A 16,587-nucleotide genomic window follows, 5' to 3' on the forward strand; every position below is an offset into this window, starting at 1 on the left:
GTCATCAAGTAAAAAAAGAATTAATCACTATCCATTTAATATTCTATTCTAAATTGTTCCAGTGAATCATTTCCCTCACATAAAATACGTGGTACATCTGGGTTTGTGTGTCATCAGCTTCCAGCCATTGCATTTTAGTATGGTATTTTACCATGAGATAGTTATCATGGGGCTCTCGAATTGGACACTAGTGTTCTAAAAGATGCAGACAGTTCACAGAGAAACTAATTTATTTGAGTTTATTTCTCTCACTGCTGGATGTATTTCTGGAACTCAAATCAGTTTTTCCCGATTCTTCCCAATTTCTTTAAAACTTCTTTTAAAGAGTGCATTCGAACATACGTACAACATTCTTGGGATGACCTAAGCAATTGCACACGTGCTATTACCTTCCTGATCTCACTTACAAATTTTCTCTTAGTTTGATCAAGGCTTACCGAATACCTTTGGGAGCCTGTGTTCACCTCCCTTACCACCGTGATCCCTACCTCCTTCTCAGGTGTGGTTTACAAGAGGTGCGTTCCCATTCTGTGTGTAAAACAAACACTCTTACTTCCATTGTACGCAACCTGGATAGCTGGCATAAATAAAATGCACATTGTTGGCCAACATACCAAGCAGTCCAGACTGCTCTGCCCTGCCCTCATGGTTTACTATTCGCCCATCTTTCTGTCACCTGCAAACATCATCCCTTATAGATTTATTTTTATCCAGGTGATTAATACAAACAGTGAATAGCCATGGGTTGAAAGACACTCAAACCGAATAATAACATAAAAAGTGTCATCTCTGTGTGCGATTACGAACAATGTATGTAATTGCTGGATCACTTGAAGCAGTGAATGAATGTTTCATGTAGGTTATTTTATCACACTGATCGATACTTACTTTATCTCTGGTTGTACTTACTTTACTGGAGTTGATCCAGAGCGGGACATATACAGTAAAATAAGGAAAAGAAACGTCACAAACGCAGCAAGCCCAACCCAAAAGGCTATGACAACAGAATCTGCGGACACAACACAGTAATTCTGTCACTGGTAGCACAGCAAATATAAAACACAGCAATATAATTTATGGTCTCTAAGAAGGGTGTGTCATTTAATTAATTACATTTAGTTAATTAAATTTAATTAAACCTTTTAGAGAGAGGAATCTGAGTGCCAGTTTGTTAAAAGTCTTAAGGGCCTCCTAGCAGTTCATTTTAACAGTGTACGGCCAGGGCTGGGGGACAGGCTGGGAGAAAAAAAATCTAGTAAGAGCGATGGTGACTAGCACTGTGCACATATTTAAAAGGTAATACCGAGCACTTAGGATGGTTTTCACAGTTTCATCTCTTTGCAAGGAATATGGTTCCTTTTACAAAATCACAGTGCAGTAAGCAGTGTGGTACTCATGACCGAGCTGCTACTGCTCAGTGCATAGCCAAATCCTGCTCTTAGATGAAAAAATATTATACAACCACCACAGTCTTTACGATGACACTTTTAAGGAGAGAATTGTAGCCTTGAAAACATTTTCTACCAAGAGAAATACCACGGAAATCTTGTTGAAAAGTGCCTGTGACAGCACATCAGTCCTGTGGAAAAGAATGTGAACCTTACCCTGTTCAGCTGCAATACTTCTGCAATCATCATAAAATAATTCAAAATGCACCCTACTTTATTAGGACTAAGCAGTTTATTTAAAGAACAAGTAAGTGGACTCCTAGCGCTAATGTACGGGTTCACAATCGGTTTAAACCAGCCTAAGGCCCTGCCACTGCTGTTATCCCTGACTCTGATTAAAACTTTTTTTTTTTTAATTAATAAAAGAAAAAAAAAGAAAAATATGAACCGACCCTTGATCTGGGTGACCAGAGCTAATGGGAGTATGAGGTGCCTGGGGAGAAAAGGGAGTCACTCTCTCACGAATGAAGGCTACGGTGCTGCGCAAATTCCTGCCTCAGTTCTGGGCTTGCTGTTAGATGGGAGGAATCTGTTCCTGTCCCAGTAGCACATTTGGTCACTGTTTCAAGAATGCTCCTTCCTGGGATTAGTGTGATGGTGGTGAACGTCCCAGTTAAAGCCTTGAAAAGGTTGAGTGTTCTGCAGGACACAAGTCAAGAAATGTCCTGAATTCATAACCAGCTACTCACTTAGACTGAGGTGAAAAAGAAGGGTCATTGGCTCCAGAGACAAATATTGACCAAGATAAAATAAATCTTCCATCTGAAAGGACAGAAAACATTGTGTTCTTTGAAACATGTTTGATTAGGTGTTTCTTTGTGAAAAAGTTCAGAACGTGCTATCATCAGAGCCACAAAGAGATTAGGGGGAATGATTCCAGCCCCTTTTAAACCTAAAACTAGAGCTGACCCAGCCAGAGTGTTATCAGAAAGCTGAGTTTTGGCTGGGCTACTGAGAAATAAGATTGTAGAGGGTCAGCTTATTTTATTCTTCCTCTGTTCCTCTGTTAAAAAAAAGTTTTACTTAACTTTAATTCAGAGGATGGTAAATTAGCATGTGAGGGCAAATAGTCTGACCTTCTCTTCCCAAACTTATTACGGGAAAAAGCAATGTGGCACTACGGGCCAACCCCGACTCCTCAAGGGAGAATTAGGGGACTCCTGTTCAAAAAAAAGGCAAAAAAAAAAAGGCAAAAAAAAAAAGCAAAAAAAAAAAGCAAAAAAAAAAAGCAAAAAAAAAAAAAGCAAAAAAAAAAAGCAAGCAAGCTCATGGTCCAGGGATATTTTTAAAAGCTCCAAGTTTTGAAGTGTTCACAGCCATTGGGATAGAAATTAAGAATTTGGATTTATAGAATTCCCTATCAGAGTTAGTTTGTTTTCATCTCTTAAAAGTAGCCTTAATACAATTCATGGCATTCACTGAAGCTAATCAAATTTGCTCCAAGTCTCAGGGGGAGCTGGAAGTCTTGAGAGATAAACAGAAACTTCCTGACTGTTTTTAAAGTTGTGCAATTAGGATTTTTTTTAAACTGGGATAACATATTTTAACAACCTACGAAAATCTTTTCTGTTGCTAAATTTTAGCCACCTTTTGTGTCTGTGTTCATATGTTTTTAATAGCCTATTAGTTCATGGGCCAATTAAGTTTTTTATTATTTTAATACAAAATGGAGAGAGCTACACAACACTATTAATAGAAAGTAAAACCATAACTGTAGCTGGATTTAGATTAATTTTCATGAGACAAATACAGTCTTACAATGCTTCAGGGACAGGCCACATAACAGAGGAAAGAAAGGGCAGAGATTCAGGTCTCTGTTTTACATTAAGTTAAAAAAAAAAAAAAAGGCAAAATCGAATTAGGGAGCTATAATCCCACCCCAGGGGTTATGATGACCCTATGATTCATTTGTGATTCATTTCATGATTCAGCAATGCACCTAAACAAACGCTCAGGTCCCATTGCAGACAATCGGCAGAAGCCCTCTGGAACCTCAGTATAGCAGTTATTGGAATCCTGGCAGTATCCTACATTTTGCCAAACTTGGAATGTTTGTAGCTATCTGAGGGGAAATTGTAACATTTCATCTTCAGCACAAAGGGCAAGGACTTGCTGAACTTATTTCATCTACATACTTCTGAGCACATGAAGACAACAATCCCAACACTGGCTTTTGAAGGTATAAGAATGTAAATATTATGCAAAGACAGGAAAACCAACAAACTATATGCATTGCTTGACTACTGCTTTTATCGAAAACAAGGAAAAAACTAAGAAGGTGTGGAATAATTTCCCTTGGTGTTTTCTTTATAACTTGTAAGTCACTGTTCTCCCACTGGTATTTGGAGAAGGAAGAATAAAATTACTAAGATGACGCAGTCTCCATTCCTCCTAGACTGCTGACATGGGAAAATGTCTATTTTTATAGGAAGCAAAAAAAAAATCCAAACCAAACAAACAAACAAAGCCAAACAGTTCCACTTCCCTGGCTACCAGAAAACTGAACCCAACATTTTTAATTTAGAAATTAGTACAGCCAATGCGGGCTCTTTAAAAGACAGAAATCATGGAGCAGAACTCCATTTTGACAAGCTGCTTAGAAATATCTTACACAAACACCCACCCCAGGGAACTCAAACTGCCTTAACATAAACCTGCTGAGAGGAGAAAAAAGTGTGTCCCAAGCCCTACGCTTGCATCTTTCTCTTTCTTCTTTGCCTGGCAGCTGAGCAGCTGAAATACAGAAGCCTGGTTTCCTGCAGATTTGTTTCCCAAAGCTGAGCTCAGAGGTGATTTCTTTGGTGTCCAACAGGACATGATCTCACCCCACGGCCTTTTTGTCAGTAAAGATCTTCACTCACAATGTTCTTCCTCCATTATTTAGCCACCAGCTGGAGGAACCTGCAGATATTTTAAATCTTTGAGGCCCGCACTCCTTTGTAACTAAATCAACAAGTTGGATTTACTGTAGGAACAGATCAGATGCGTAAACATGAAGTATGATTGCATAAATCATCTCCTTAGAATATAAAAAGATCTGAAAGGTGGCAGACTTCTCCACTTGTTTGCGGGTGGAGAACAGATAATTAAAAAAAAATCAATAAGGGATTGGTTTAGTCTGCCTTTTTTTTAAATGGAAATAAGGCTTATGAGATCACTTATAAGCACTCACATGTGTGTGCTAATTTCCTCCATGAAACTATCAATGAATTTCAATTAAATTTAACAGAGGGTGAACATCTCTCAGAAGTACCATTTCTACAAGTTTCAAGGAAACAGGCAGCTGGGTAAAGAGAAATATTCTATAAATGGCCACGGAGGGAAATGCTGTAAAAGAAATCCCACCTCTATTAAATATCAGGCAACTCAAATGTTAGAAAGATGTTATTAATGAGGAAAGAGGGGAGAGGTTAGATTCCTAAACTCTGGTTTTTGCTAAGCCAGCCACACGCAGGGGACTTAACTCAGCAGTTCGGGGTTTCCCTGGTGGAATTTGGAGGCAATTATCAGTCCTAACTGTAAAATTAACAGAATTAGAGAAGCTGCTCATAACCTGCCTGACCCCAGCAGCACCAAATGTTGCTCTCCAGTATTCAGATTTTATGTATGGAAAGATGTGGCTCCTTCTTTAAGGCATGGTGCTCTAAGTTTGGAGGCAATAAACCCTAGGGTCATCTGAGTGGACAGAAAAGCATTTCTAGAGGCAGTGCAGAATAAGAGTTTCTGCTCTCTTATTCTTGGTCTCATAAGGCAAGTGAAGCACACAAAGCTCCCAGCACTGTCCAGTTCAGTCTTTACTATCAGAGAAGACAGTTTCTTCCACTGTTAATTACAGAGACATGAAAATATTCTGAAAGAATATCACATTTTCCTTACAGACCAGATCACTATAATAACCAATTTTTGTCTCTGAAATCATGTCTGAACAGTCGAGGTTGTCTTCAGTAAACTAAATAGCAACTAGTAAAGCTCATAGCTTTGTCACTCAAATGAGGATACAATCATAGGGAGAGACTTGGCAGAAATTAAGGGAAAACGCTGCCTACAGCCTAAGTGACTCAAACTTGCCTACCCGCTGTCCCTCAATCCATCTGACTATACTCAGTTAAGCTAATTCCTCATGACATAGCTGTCATTTTATCTTATAAAAACCTAAGCAATCCAGATATATTAGGAAAAAAACCAAAACAAAACTACTTACCACTTTAAGTAGCCATAAAAAGACACCACTATCTCTTGTGCAAAACCAAGTGTGAAATAGAAGTAACTGTCCCAGGGTGAATGTGGCGAATGTTATTTCCTATTATATACTTTGAAAATAAACTTCTAAACCCAGCAGAATCAGCTTCCACAGCAACAAAGTATTTTGATGATAATGTATATTTATGTAATTTATCTTACAGTTCAGTAGCACTAAATCAAAGGAGGAAAGGCAACAGAATATGTTTTCAGCTTGTTGTTGCTGGCTAGCGGAAACTTAAACTACTTCTTTTACTAACATTTTGAATGTTTGTCAGTTCTAATGTAAGCCCTACATCCCAAGACAAAAACACAATAGGCTTACGAAAAAGTCTGCTCATTCAGTCAACTTTTCTGATAGCAGCATACAGGTAACTAAAAAGCCGAACTACAGACTTGCAAGTCATGAGATTTCTACTTAGTAAATGGCTAAAAAAACTATTGTCCTCTAAATAAGTTAGTATCAGCAGTCTTATAGTTTCAAATACTGTAAGATAAAGAATTTCGGTATTAATAATAACTGGTATTAGAGCACAGTCAGTTTGGAATGCAGACACCCATCCGTACAAACCATGCACATACAACCCGGCATGGTCCCTATTGCAAGGAAAAAACCCAAAAGTCAGTGAGACAAGCAACATTTTTCCTGTACTACATTAGCACCTACTACTCTATAATACTTACATTTATTAACCTTCAACTTGCTTCCATCTACTGGAATTGGATCTATATAATCCCAATAATATTCATACGACCAAAAATACTCAGAGGAGTTTGTTCTGTTAGCCATTTCAGTAGTGCATTTTAAACCAGCTCAGAACTCCAACCAAATACTTTTTTTCATTGTACTTCAGCGCCCTCAGAAAGGGATTGCGTAACTGATGCCTATGTAAATCACTCTGGGGTCCTGCAGCTCAGGGACTGCCTTGGTATTTAAAAACATCCAGCAGCAATGAATATTAATGACAAACAGATATGAACCAGCAGTGTTTAAAATACAATACTCACTTCCTAGTGGGCAATTGTGTTATCCCTCAGCATATTTTAAACTGAGATGGATGTCAAGTAACCTAAGAATGGGGTGGACAAGTGCCAGCTGGATCACAAACCCTTTCCCCCTCAGGAACTCACAGCAACGCAGCATGCTCTGGAGCTACTGAAAACAGCTGGGCTGAAAGACATAGTGGAATCTCTCTTAACATAGAGAAGTAGCCCAAGACCTGATAAAACACATCATAAATACAGGATGTATTGGAATATTGCTTTGCTACGTCTTCATTCGTTCCACCCCGAAGGCAATGGATGAAAGGGAGGCCCCAAGACGAAGGCAGCACAGTGGAAGGTGTTTGGCAGAACAGTGGAAGGTGTCTCGGCCAACACATGCACACAGGCGTTTCACAGAGGTTCACAGAACTGATATTGCTCATGCTCCATGTGAAACAGACCCACACCCCGCTCTTGGCTGCGCCCCTAAAGCCCCCAGGATGTGCTGCAGTGGGGGAGGCCGGGGCTGCTCATTCAGGCCACCAGCCCTGCGCTGATGGAGGGAAGGCAGGCCTCTGGGGGCACCTCCCGGGCATGGAGCCGGCTGGAACCTGGAGCATGGCGTGCAAACACAGAATCACAGAATGTTGGGGATTGGAAGGGACCTCAAAAGATCATCTAGTCCAATCCCCCTGCCGGAGCAGGAACACCTTGATGCGGTTACACAGGAAGGCGTCCAGGTGGGTTTTGAATGTCTCCAGAGAAGGAGACTCCACAACCTCCCTGGGCAGCCTGTTCCAGTGTTCTGTCACCCTCACTGAGAAGAAGTTTCTTCTCAAATTTAAGTGGAATCTCTTGTGTTCCAGTTTGCACCCATTACCCTTTGTCTTACCATCGGTTGTCACCGAGAAGAGCCTGGCTCCATCCTCGTGACACTCAATCTTTACATATTTATAAACATTAATGAGGTGAACACCGCACGCAGAGCGCCCGGCCGGTCAAAGGCAGCTTTCACACCATGCACCGCCACCTTCCCCGCGCCGCCCCCGACGCGCTCCTGCGCATGGGGGGACAGCCAGCAACAGCCGTTAACGGCTAGAGGGCGGGGCCTCAGTGCGTGCGGTGGGCGTGGCAACAAGGACCACATCCCCCCACCCCCTGGGCGGGGCGAGCGGTATTTCCCGCCCCGGCGGGCGGTGGGCGTGGCGTCACCCTTGGAGCGGGCGGGAGTCGCTTTCCTTTCCCTTCCGCTTCCGGCGCGGGCGGTTTGAAGGCGATGGCGGGCGTGCTGTACCCGCTGCCGGGCGCGGTGGCGGAGCTGGACTCCTCCCTCTCGCTGCTGGAGATGGGCGGCGGGCGAGGGCAGCAGCAGCAGCAGCGGCGACAGGCGGGTGCGGAGGAGGACGCCGACCTGCTGCCCATGGTGTTCCTCTGCGGCAGCTGCAAGCGGCCGGTGGGCGACACGCTGAGCTGGGTGTCCAACGACGACGAGGCGGACTGCATCATGCTGCGCAGTGAGTCCGCCCGGCCCGGCCCGCCCGGCGCGACCACCGCCGCGGGTCACCTCCCTCCCTTCCCCTTCTCTGCGCAGGTGCGGCCGCCAGCGTCTCGGTGGACGAGGAGCGGAAGATCTCCAAGCGGCCCGGCGAGTGCGGATGGTGAGACCCGGCCCTATGCTGCCCCGGGGGTCGGGGGACCCCACCACGGCCTTTCCTTTCCTGAGGCAGCCGAGAGGCCCCGGGGAAGATGCTGAGGAAGAAGCTGATAAACGGGTGGACGGGTGCTGCAGGCAGGAGTGCCCCTGTTCCCCTGGGCAGGGCTGAGGAACCTGGGCCTGGAACGCTTCTTCTGGGCGATCTGTACAAAGTGCTTCTGTATTAGTCTTGCTGAGGTCAGCCGGCTGGAGGGTCTAGAGCATCTTTCTTATGAGGAGAGACTGAGAGTTGTGTCTCTTCAGCCTGGAGAAGAGAAGGCTGAGAGGGGATCTCGTCAATGTTTATAAATATCTCAAGGGTGGGTGTCAAGAGGACGGGACCAGACTCCTTTCAGTGGTGCCCAACGATAGGATGAGGGGCAACAGGCACAGACTGAAGCACAGGAGGTTCCGTCTGAATATGAGGAAAAACTTCTTTCCCTTGAGTGTGCCAGAGCCCTGGAACAGGCTGCCCAGAGAGGTTGTGGAGTCTCCTTCTCTGGAGACATTCAAAACCCGCCTGGATGCATTCCTGTGCGATCTGCTCTGGGTGAACCTGCTTTAGTGGATGAATCTTTTTTTAGAATGGGGTGGGAAGAGGTGGTTTATTTTTCTTTCTTTCTGAATAAATATTACATATTTTACTTACAGCGTGATTGAGACACTCGTCTGTTCTGGCTGCTCAATGACACTAGGCAACATCTACAGATGCACCCCAAAGCATCTTGACTACAAGAGGGATTTGTTCTGTTTCAATGTTGACTCAATTGAAAGGTAAAGGCAGAATTTTTATTGGTAAGCCTGCCAGCAAAACTTCACCCTCCAGACATCATATTGAAGGATGCTCCCATTAATATTTTTGTCATGTCTAGAAGTAGTTTTTTCTGCTCCTTGGTTCCAGAATGGTTTTCTGGTTTACTGCAGTTAGCATTGTAGTGCTGGAGTGTTAGAAACATATGTGTAATGTTAAACAAATACTAGAATAAAGAAAATGCCAGGGCTGCCTTTTATATAAGAAATTGCTTACCACTCAGGAAAATAACACTAGATACACAACACAGGAGGGTTCCTTCTCATTTGACTGGAAGAGACTACATATGTGCTATGCTTTAGACAACATAAAACGACCCTGCAGTCACAGGTAGTACCAAATAGGCCTGTTTGTAAGGTATTAGAGGTAGATATCAGCAGGGAACATGGGGAGAGGGGCTTAAGCAGAACTTAAGGTGAGATCTGCACTGTACTGATCAAGTCTGCTTTTTTTGCTTGCTGAAGTAGACAAAAGCAAATCTTAAAGCTGAATATGTGCTTGAGGCTCTCACTTAACTTTCTTGCAGTCAAAATTGTCTAGAAAATGAAGGTGTGTGTTATTGTATTGATTTAAATTAATTTATAACACTTGAAAATGGTCTTAAAATATTCTTCAATAACTATATCCTGAATTATGTCTCCACATGAATGCTTTTATCCAAGCATTACTCTGGTAAACAGTGACAGGTTACCCTTATTTCTGTCTAGGCTAGTTTTAATGTTTCTGCTTTTTTTTTATGTTCCAGTTTATTTTGCTGTATCTGTGTGGTTGTTCACCTTCCTACTCTGGATGGGTTTTTCTCCTCTTTCCACAGCTATGATACTATGCTTTTTCCACGGCAGTAAAATTCTCTGAAACACTAGCACGGCAACAAAATAGCATTTTCATGCACAATAATGGTGATGGCTGCTTCTCCCAGCTAGTGCTCCGTTGTTCTCAGTGTCTGCTTAAATTTTCACTGTATCCTGTAGCACCAGAATTGTTGACTGTCTCTTGGAGTTCTAACTTTCATAAAGCGGTGGTGTCTTGGTAGTTCTGCACTTAAATATTTTTAGTCAACAGTTTGTTTACAAGATTACCAAATACAGATACTTTGTTGTTGTTGGAGTCATGCTTCCACTTTGCTAGTGTATTAATAATAATCTCATAACACACCATGACAGTTGTTCTCAATGATTATCAATATTGGTATCATACTACATCTAAAACACAGCACTATGCCAGCTACTAAGAAGAAAATTAACTCTATCCTAGCCAAAGCCAGGACAATGGATGAGTCCTACATTTGGGGTTTTTTTTTTTGCCTTCAGAGTGAAAAGTGCATGGTTTAAACTGTAGCATATCAGTTACATTCTAGGATCCTCAGAAAAACAAGCTCTTACTGATGAGGAACCTTTAACTCTTGAAAGTCGAGCTGTCTTGGAAGAGGTAGTACAAAGGGTAAGATTTAACCTCATATTGTCCTTTGTTCAAATCGCCTCTATGACATCTTAATACCTGTATTTCATCCAGATCAATTCTGTGGGTTTTAACATATGCTGTCATACTTCACGCTCTTAGTACTTTGTATTATGCAGGATTTTCAGTAACTTTTCCTTCAATTTTAATGGTAATTAGCATGTTCTGTTTGTCAAGCACAGCTTTAGATACTTATCTATGTTTCTTGGTAACTAGAAATTATTTCTTACTAGTTCTGGTTCTTTTCAGATTTTCACATAACTTTTAGTTGTCTCTTCGGTCTTTCATGTAAACTGACTGGATGCTTTTGCTCTAACTTTGGATTAAAATATTAATAAAGTTGACATTTTGTTCTACTGAAAACTTCTGATTGCAGGTAGCAATCAGTTGGGAGCAAACAGTGTAATGAAGTCGGCTATGAAAGCTGACAGTTGTCTAGCAAAAGCTGAATGTGTGGATCTGGCGCTTACCAAGGTTGAAGACTATTACAGATTTGAGAAAGCATGGAGAGTTAATGTTTGAATTGAGTGAATTTTCAAGCTCTGAAAGTTGCAGGAGCAGAATCAAATAGAATAGATGATGCAAAATCAAATTTGAGCACTTACCAACATGGACATTTGCTCTTTCTATTGCCAGGTTCTGTTTCTAACCAAGTACCTTTCCCTGTTTACTTTACAGGCAGATGCTGTATTAAAGGCTCTGGAGACAAGACTGACTGCTGTTGAATCGAGTTTGGCTTCTCTTCACAATAAAGTCTGAAAGAAACTACATGCAGGAAGGTTAACTGCAGGAGAATGATGTATGTGAAACCTGTCCTTGTAATCCTCTGGAGTCTGTGGGAGCCCCGCAAAAGCTGTGCGAAGAACTGACAGACATCAGTGGCTCGTGCTGCAGTAGAACAATGCTGACTGAGTCTTCACCACAGACAAGGAGTTTCTTTTCTGTTATAAGGATACCCCAGAAATTGGTTGTGTTTTTTTTTTTTATCAAGTTTCCGTAGACTTTTGGTTTCTATGTAAATATTTATTTACATTTTTATCTCTGAAAGCAAAGCATTTGTCTTCTGAGTTCCCTGCTATTCAATATCTACTGAACTGGGTGTGCTTCTGCTTCATAAATTTTTTAAAATCCCTGCGATATCTGAAAGACCATCACATGTTACTTTTTGTCTCCACAGCCTTTGCTTAACCTTTGCTCAGAGGTGGGAATGGGATAATAATTGTATGGGGTAATTTGTTGTTTGTGTCTTTTGTTTCTTCTTGTGTGGGGTCGTTTTGGGGGAAGTTGTGTGTTTTGGTTTTTTGTGGTTTTTTTCCCAAGCTCAAGGATAAAATGTAATGTAAAATAAGGCTTTAAAAGCATTAGAAAAAATGCTTTTCCATGCAGTATTGAAGGCCTTATGTTTTGCAGCTTCAAGGGGAGGAAAATAAACAAGGCTGGTAGCAACACACCTTTAAGCAAAGCTTGGTGTATATTTGAGTAATACATTCAAAATGCTGAGTAGGAACACCTGTCAGTATTTTGTTGTTTTAATGCAGATATTCCAGTTATTTGTCTTTGATCTTCTGTATATTTAACTGTCAGAGTTTCTTATATAGTGCGAGTGTTGCAAGTAATCGGGTTTTTTTTCAATAAAACAAAAGCAAGCACTTATAATCTAAAGGAAGACCAATTTTGAAAAAGTATCTTTGTTACCTAACACTAATTTTACTTCTGCAAGTTTAAGTTTTCTCTAAAAATCTAGAATGAATTTCCTGCTGTTCTCCCCCATTGGTAGGCACTGTTTGTCTTATAAAAGCTTTCCCCTTACACCTTTTCTCTGTTTACAGCTTTGTTTTGAAGTAGTACTCAGGTTTAACCTATAGTGATGGGTCTTGTATTCTTTCATGTTCAGGTAACTAAAACATTTTGTTACTTACATACCTGCCAAAGTTCCAGTGAACTTCAGTGTAATTTTTGAGGCAATTTCTTATCTAACAAGTTCTTAAATACTGGTAAGCAACATAATGGACTTCATGCCGGATGTCTGAAAAGAACCATGAACTCTGCCCTTTAATTGAAGTTTGGTTGATGTTTTTCATTATATACAGAGTATGTTTTTGTTGAGAGTGTTAGCAGTTGATGGCTTGATAAGCCTGCCTTTTCAGACATAATGCTTTTTCCATATATGTATATGTATTTTTTAACATAGATTTCTTTTTCTGTTAAGGACAACACAAGCCCATAAGGATATCTGTAGATTTTTTTTTTGAAATGAATGTGTTCAAATTTTTTAACGGAAGATATAGACAAGATGGCATAATCTTTTATATCTATATTCCACTGAAGTAGCCACAAAACACAAAAGTGTGAAGACAAACTTGCATGTTTTTCTGATGCTTCCCTAGCCAAATTATTGGTGTGTTAGAGGTGGGAGGTTGAATAACCTGATAGTTTAAGTGACTTCTTCTATTTGTTCAATTATATTATGAAGTAACCATTTTAGATCTACCCTTAATTGGAAAAAACAAACAGAAAAACCCCACAGGTTTGCTGGCCTGAAGCAGCACCTGTAACTTTAAACATGTTCTTCCATTAAACATGAAAGGCAGCTGTTTTTCAGAGGGAGTTCCTGAAACAGATTCACCAGCTGAGTTCCTTCTGAGACTTGTATAGTTAGAAACCTGGTACCTGTCTCTTGTGTCCTCTATATTGCTATTATCTGTAATAAAAGTAAAGTGCATATATGTAAGCAACCATTTGCTCTTCTGAATACTTGCTTATCTTAAGGGAAGCATGTGAATTCCCTAACTCTCCCTCTTTTCTAGCTACTATGGGAAAAATACCTGCTGAATGAGCAACCTGAAAAACATAATCCTACTGTGATGTCCCTGAACTCACAGGCAAAAGTGACTACAAAGAATCTGCATTAGAGTATGTGTTCCTGCAATGGAACACACACAGGTAACACATGTTAAAAGTGCATGTTAAATAACCATTTTTCTCCTTGGCTTAGTGTTATGGTGGTCTGTATTTTTTTTTCTTTATTGAATACCTACATTTGACATCAGTGTATATTTAGAACAATGTCTCTTAGCATATTGTAGGTGGGAGCTCTAGTACATTAACACAACAGACTCTTAAAATAGCGTTTCCATGCTCTCATGGTTTGCCAGCTGCTGCTTTGCTAAGGTGTGCAGTGAACAGTCTAAATTTAGAATAAATTTCATATCGGTGCAGAGTTATTCATCTCTGCATGGGGAAAAAGGTTTCAAGTGTATAAATGTGTATTTTGGTACACTTGAACAATTTTTACACATTAAGGAAAGCTGTAGTTGTTCCCTAACCAAACATAGTAGCAAAGTTTTAGTGTGCCTGGAGGATGCGTAGTGTACAGTCATCTGTAAAAGGTATTGCTCCTTGCTTAATAAGCAGGACCTATTACTGGGTGACAGTTCCTTCTATACAAAATTTCTTAGTTTCTACACTTGAATGTGGGATAAATAGGAAGATTAATTCTCCTTTGGGGGAATCTCTGTGCTCTGTGGCATGGTTCCTTATGCTTGTCCTGGGCATTTTGTGCATTATAATATGGTAGGGGGAAGAATACCACTTATTTCGGTTAGTTCTTTATGTGCAGCTAAATGTGGCAGGGTTTTAGCTTCAAGTAAACAGTACTTTGTAGCTCACTGTAATTATGCCCTTTTGAGAGAGAGAAAGTGGTATAACATAAAATACATGTCTTCAGAGGATTAAAACTGAGATTTCAATATCCCCTGATTCAAACTTTAAAACACTTTTCTGTAACTTGAAAACTACCCCAAAACACTGATAAGAATAAAAAGCAAAACTTCATATGTACAGAATCCACTAGCAGGAAAGGAATGAAGATGGGGAAGACAATACATTTCACACAAAGGATGTATTTAAGGATGGATGTTGCACGTGTTCTGTGTTTTATTAATAAACACATTGTGGAATTGTCAATTGAAGAAAAATGGTAAACACACAAAAGCTGTTACAGGTGTGCTAAAAGATCTGAATATGCTTAGGAAAGATGAAAACTGGGAACTACCTTAGATGAGACTAGAGCTTTTATAAGCTATTTTTGGAGGGGGGGATAGGGAATAGACAAGTGAGCTATATATCTTTAGCTCTAGTGTCGCTCTTTATGACTGTAGAGTACTGATTGCTAGAGTGTCAATGTGTCTGAAATACTGGTTGTATTCTTTAACTATTTAACTTAAACGCTTCCTTGGACCCTCAGTGTCTTTAGCCCCAAGTAATGCTGTCAGGAACCTTCTCACCCAGCACCTGCTACCGTCCTGGCTTCTGTTACACACACACACACACAGGGTATTTCTTTCTGGTTGAAGAAGCAATGATTTGCCTCCTTTCTTACAAATTTCGTCTATACTAGCGTGTGTATCTCTGCTTGAAAACTGTCCCGAACAGCTTTCTTTCCCAAACTGATCTTTGCCAGAAATGCTTGTATGACTTTAAAGGATATCGGTCAAAGCTTCCGCTGGTGGTAACTACCTTGCAAAACAGCAGCACTCTAGCTTTGGCACTTGCCCTTTGAATGGTGTGTGCTGTGAGGATACTTGATACTTGTTCTGTGTGGGCAAAATCTAGCTTATTGTGGGGGAAAGCTGTTGCATGGCGGTTGTGCTAACTGTGTAGAAGTATAGATGAATGGACTTTAAAGCACATAGCAGCACAGATGTACTTGCCCATACAGGCCTAGGAAACCTGAGGGAACAAACCTGAGGGCAATATCTCCTTTTTGCATGAGACAGAGTGTCCAACAAGAACGGTTAGCAAGCTCCATGCTGAGTTTGGCATCTGGTGACCTTTCCAGGTGTCTTTATCTTTGTTACAGATGACACTGATTAAGCTGCTGAGGTTAGGATTTTGAAGTTGCCAAGGTGATGGTGCCATAGGTCAATTTTTTCTTTTTTTTTTTCTTTTTTTTTTTTTTCCCCACCAAAATTTCAGGTTAGGCTAAGATTCATAAGTTGGGTAGAGATTGCTTTTGTTAGTTTTCCAAACTTAGCACTGTAGCAGTGTACCTTCCTGGGAATGTGTCCCAAAGAGATGACATTCTTTACTGGCCGTGATAGTTCCTGGCTAATCCATATGATAATTCATAGCGGTGACCATGCTCATCAAGTAACGGGCCAATGTTATTTCTGGCTTGCCTTTTGCTAGTAACGTTTTTAAAAGCCCTTTTTATTGTTTCTAGCACTATTAGTCAGCTTCAACTCTGAGCTTTGGTCGCACGAATTTCCCCCCTACAGGGGCGAGCAGCATCTCTGTAGTCTTCCCATAACACCTGACCTTGCTTCCACTGGCCATATACTCTTTTGCCTTAATTCTAGAAGAAGATCCCTGCTCAGCCAACCCAGCCTTTTGCCTTGAATGCTTGACTTTTGACATTTTGGACTTTCAACATTTTGTGGAATTGCCTGCTCAGTTATAGCTCTTGGTTTCAGGAGAGGTCTAAAAGATGGGGGTCTCAAAACTCCCCTGGCTGGTTGTTCAACTTCAGTTTTCGTAATAAAACCAGTCAGGATAATGAGTAGGAAATGAGCAAAAATTAATGTCCTTATGTGGATGTGATTTCTGCTCTAAAAAAGGCTTGGAAAAAACCCATAGGAGATAGGTTTGCACTGTATGGCAAGATGCAGCAGAGCAGAGGTCTAGCAGATAGCACTAGCAGTGCGCTGAAAATGGTAATTTCTGCTGTTAAGCTTAAAGCACCATGCATACAGATGGAGCTTCTTGGAAAGTGGCTGAGCAAGCAAGATGGCTGGAAAGACATGAGGAAAGGAAAGAATTGGAAGTGCAAAACAAAAGTGCTACTCAAGGCGGGACAGTAATCTTACTTGGAGGGAGAGGGGATTGAGGACAGGATGGGACTGAGATGAAGGTAGAAGACAGTCTATGCTGTGCTCCAAATGCTCATGAGGAAG

At 41.0% G+C, this 16,587-nt stretch overlaps 1 protein-coding gene across 1 annotated transcript; it reads left to right on the top strand.

The window, feature by feature from the left end:
• Positions 1–7,947: 7,947 nt before the first annotated feature.
• On the top strand, positions 7,948–12,347 carry MIS18A (MIS18 kinetochore protein A). The gene is made up of 5 exons (XM_065654958.1): positions 7,948–8,185; positions 8,263–8,329; positions 9,016–9,138; positions 10,522–10,615; positions 11,312–12,347. Exons 1-5 carry the CDS (start codon positions 7,948–7,950, stop codon positions 11,390–11,392), a joined length of 603 nt encoding a protein of 200 aa, XP_065511030.1. The 3' UTR covers positions 11,393–12,347.
• Positions 12,348–16,587: the final 4,240 nt, after the last annotated feature.

Source organism: Caloenas nicobarica, chromosome 1 (genome assembly GCF_036013445.1).
Source record: "Caloenas nicobarica isolate bCalNic1 chromosome 1, bCalNic1.hap1, whole genome shotgun sequence".
Lineage (NCBI taxonomy): Eukaryota > Metazoa > Chordata > Aves > Columbiformes > Columbidae > Caloenas > Caloenas nicobarica.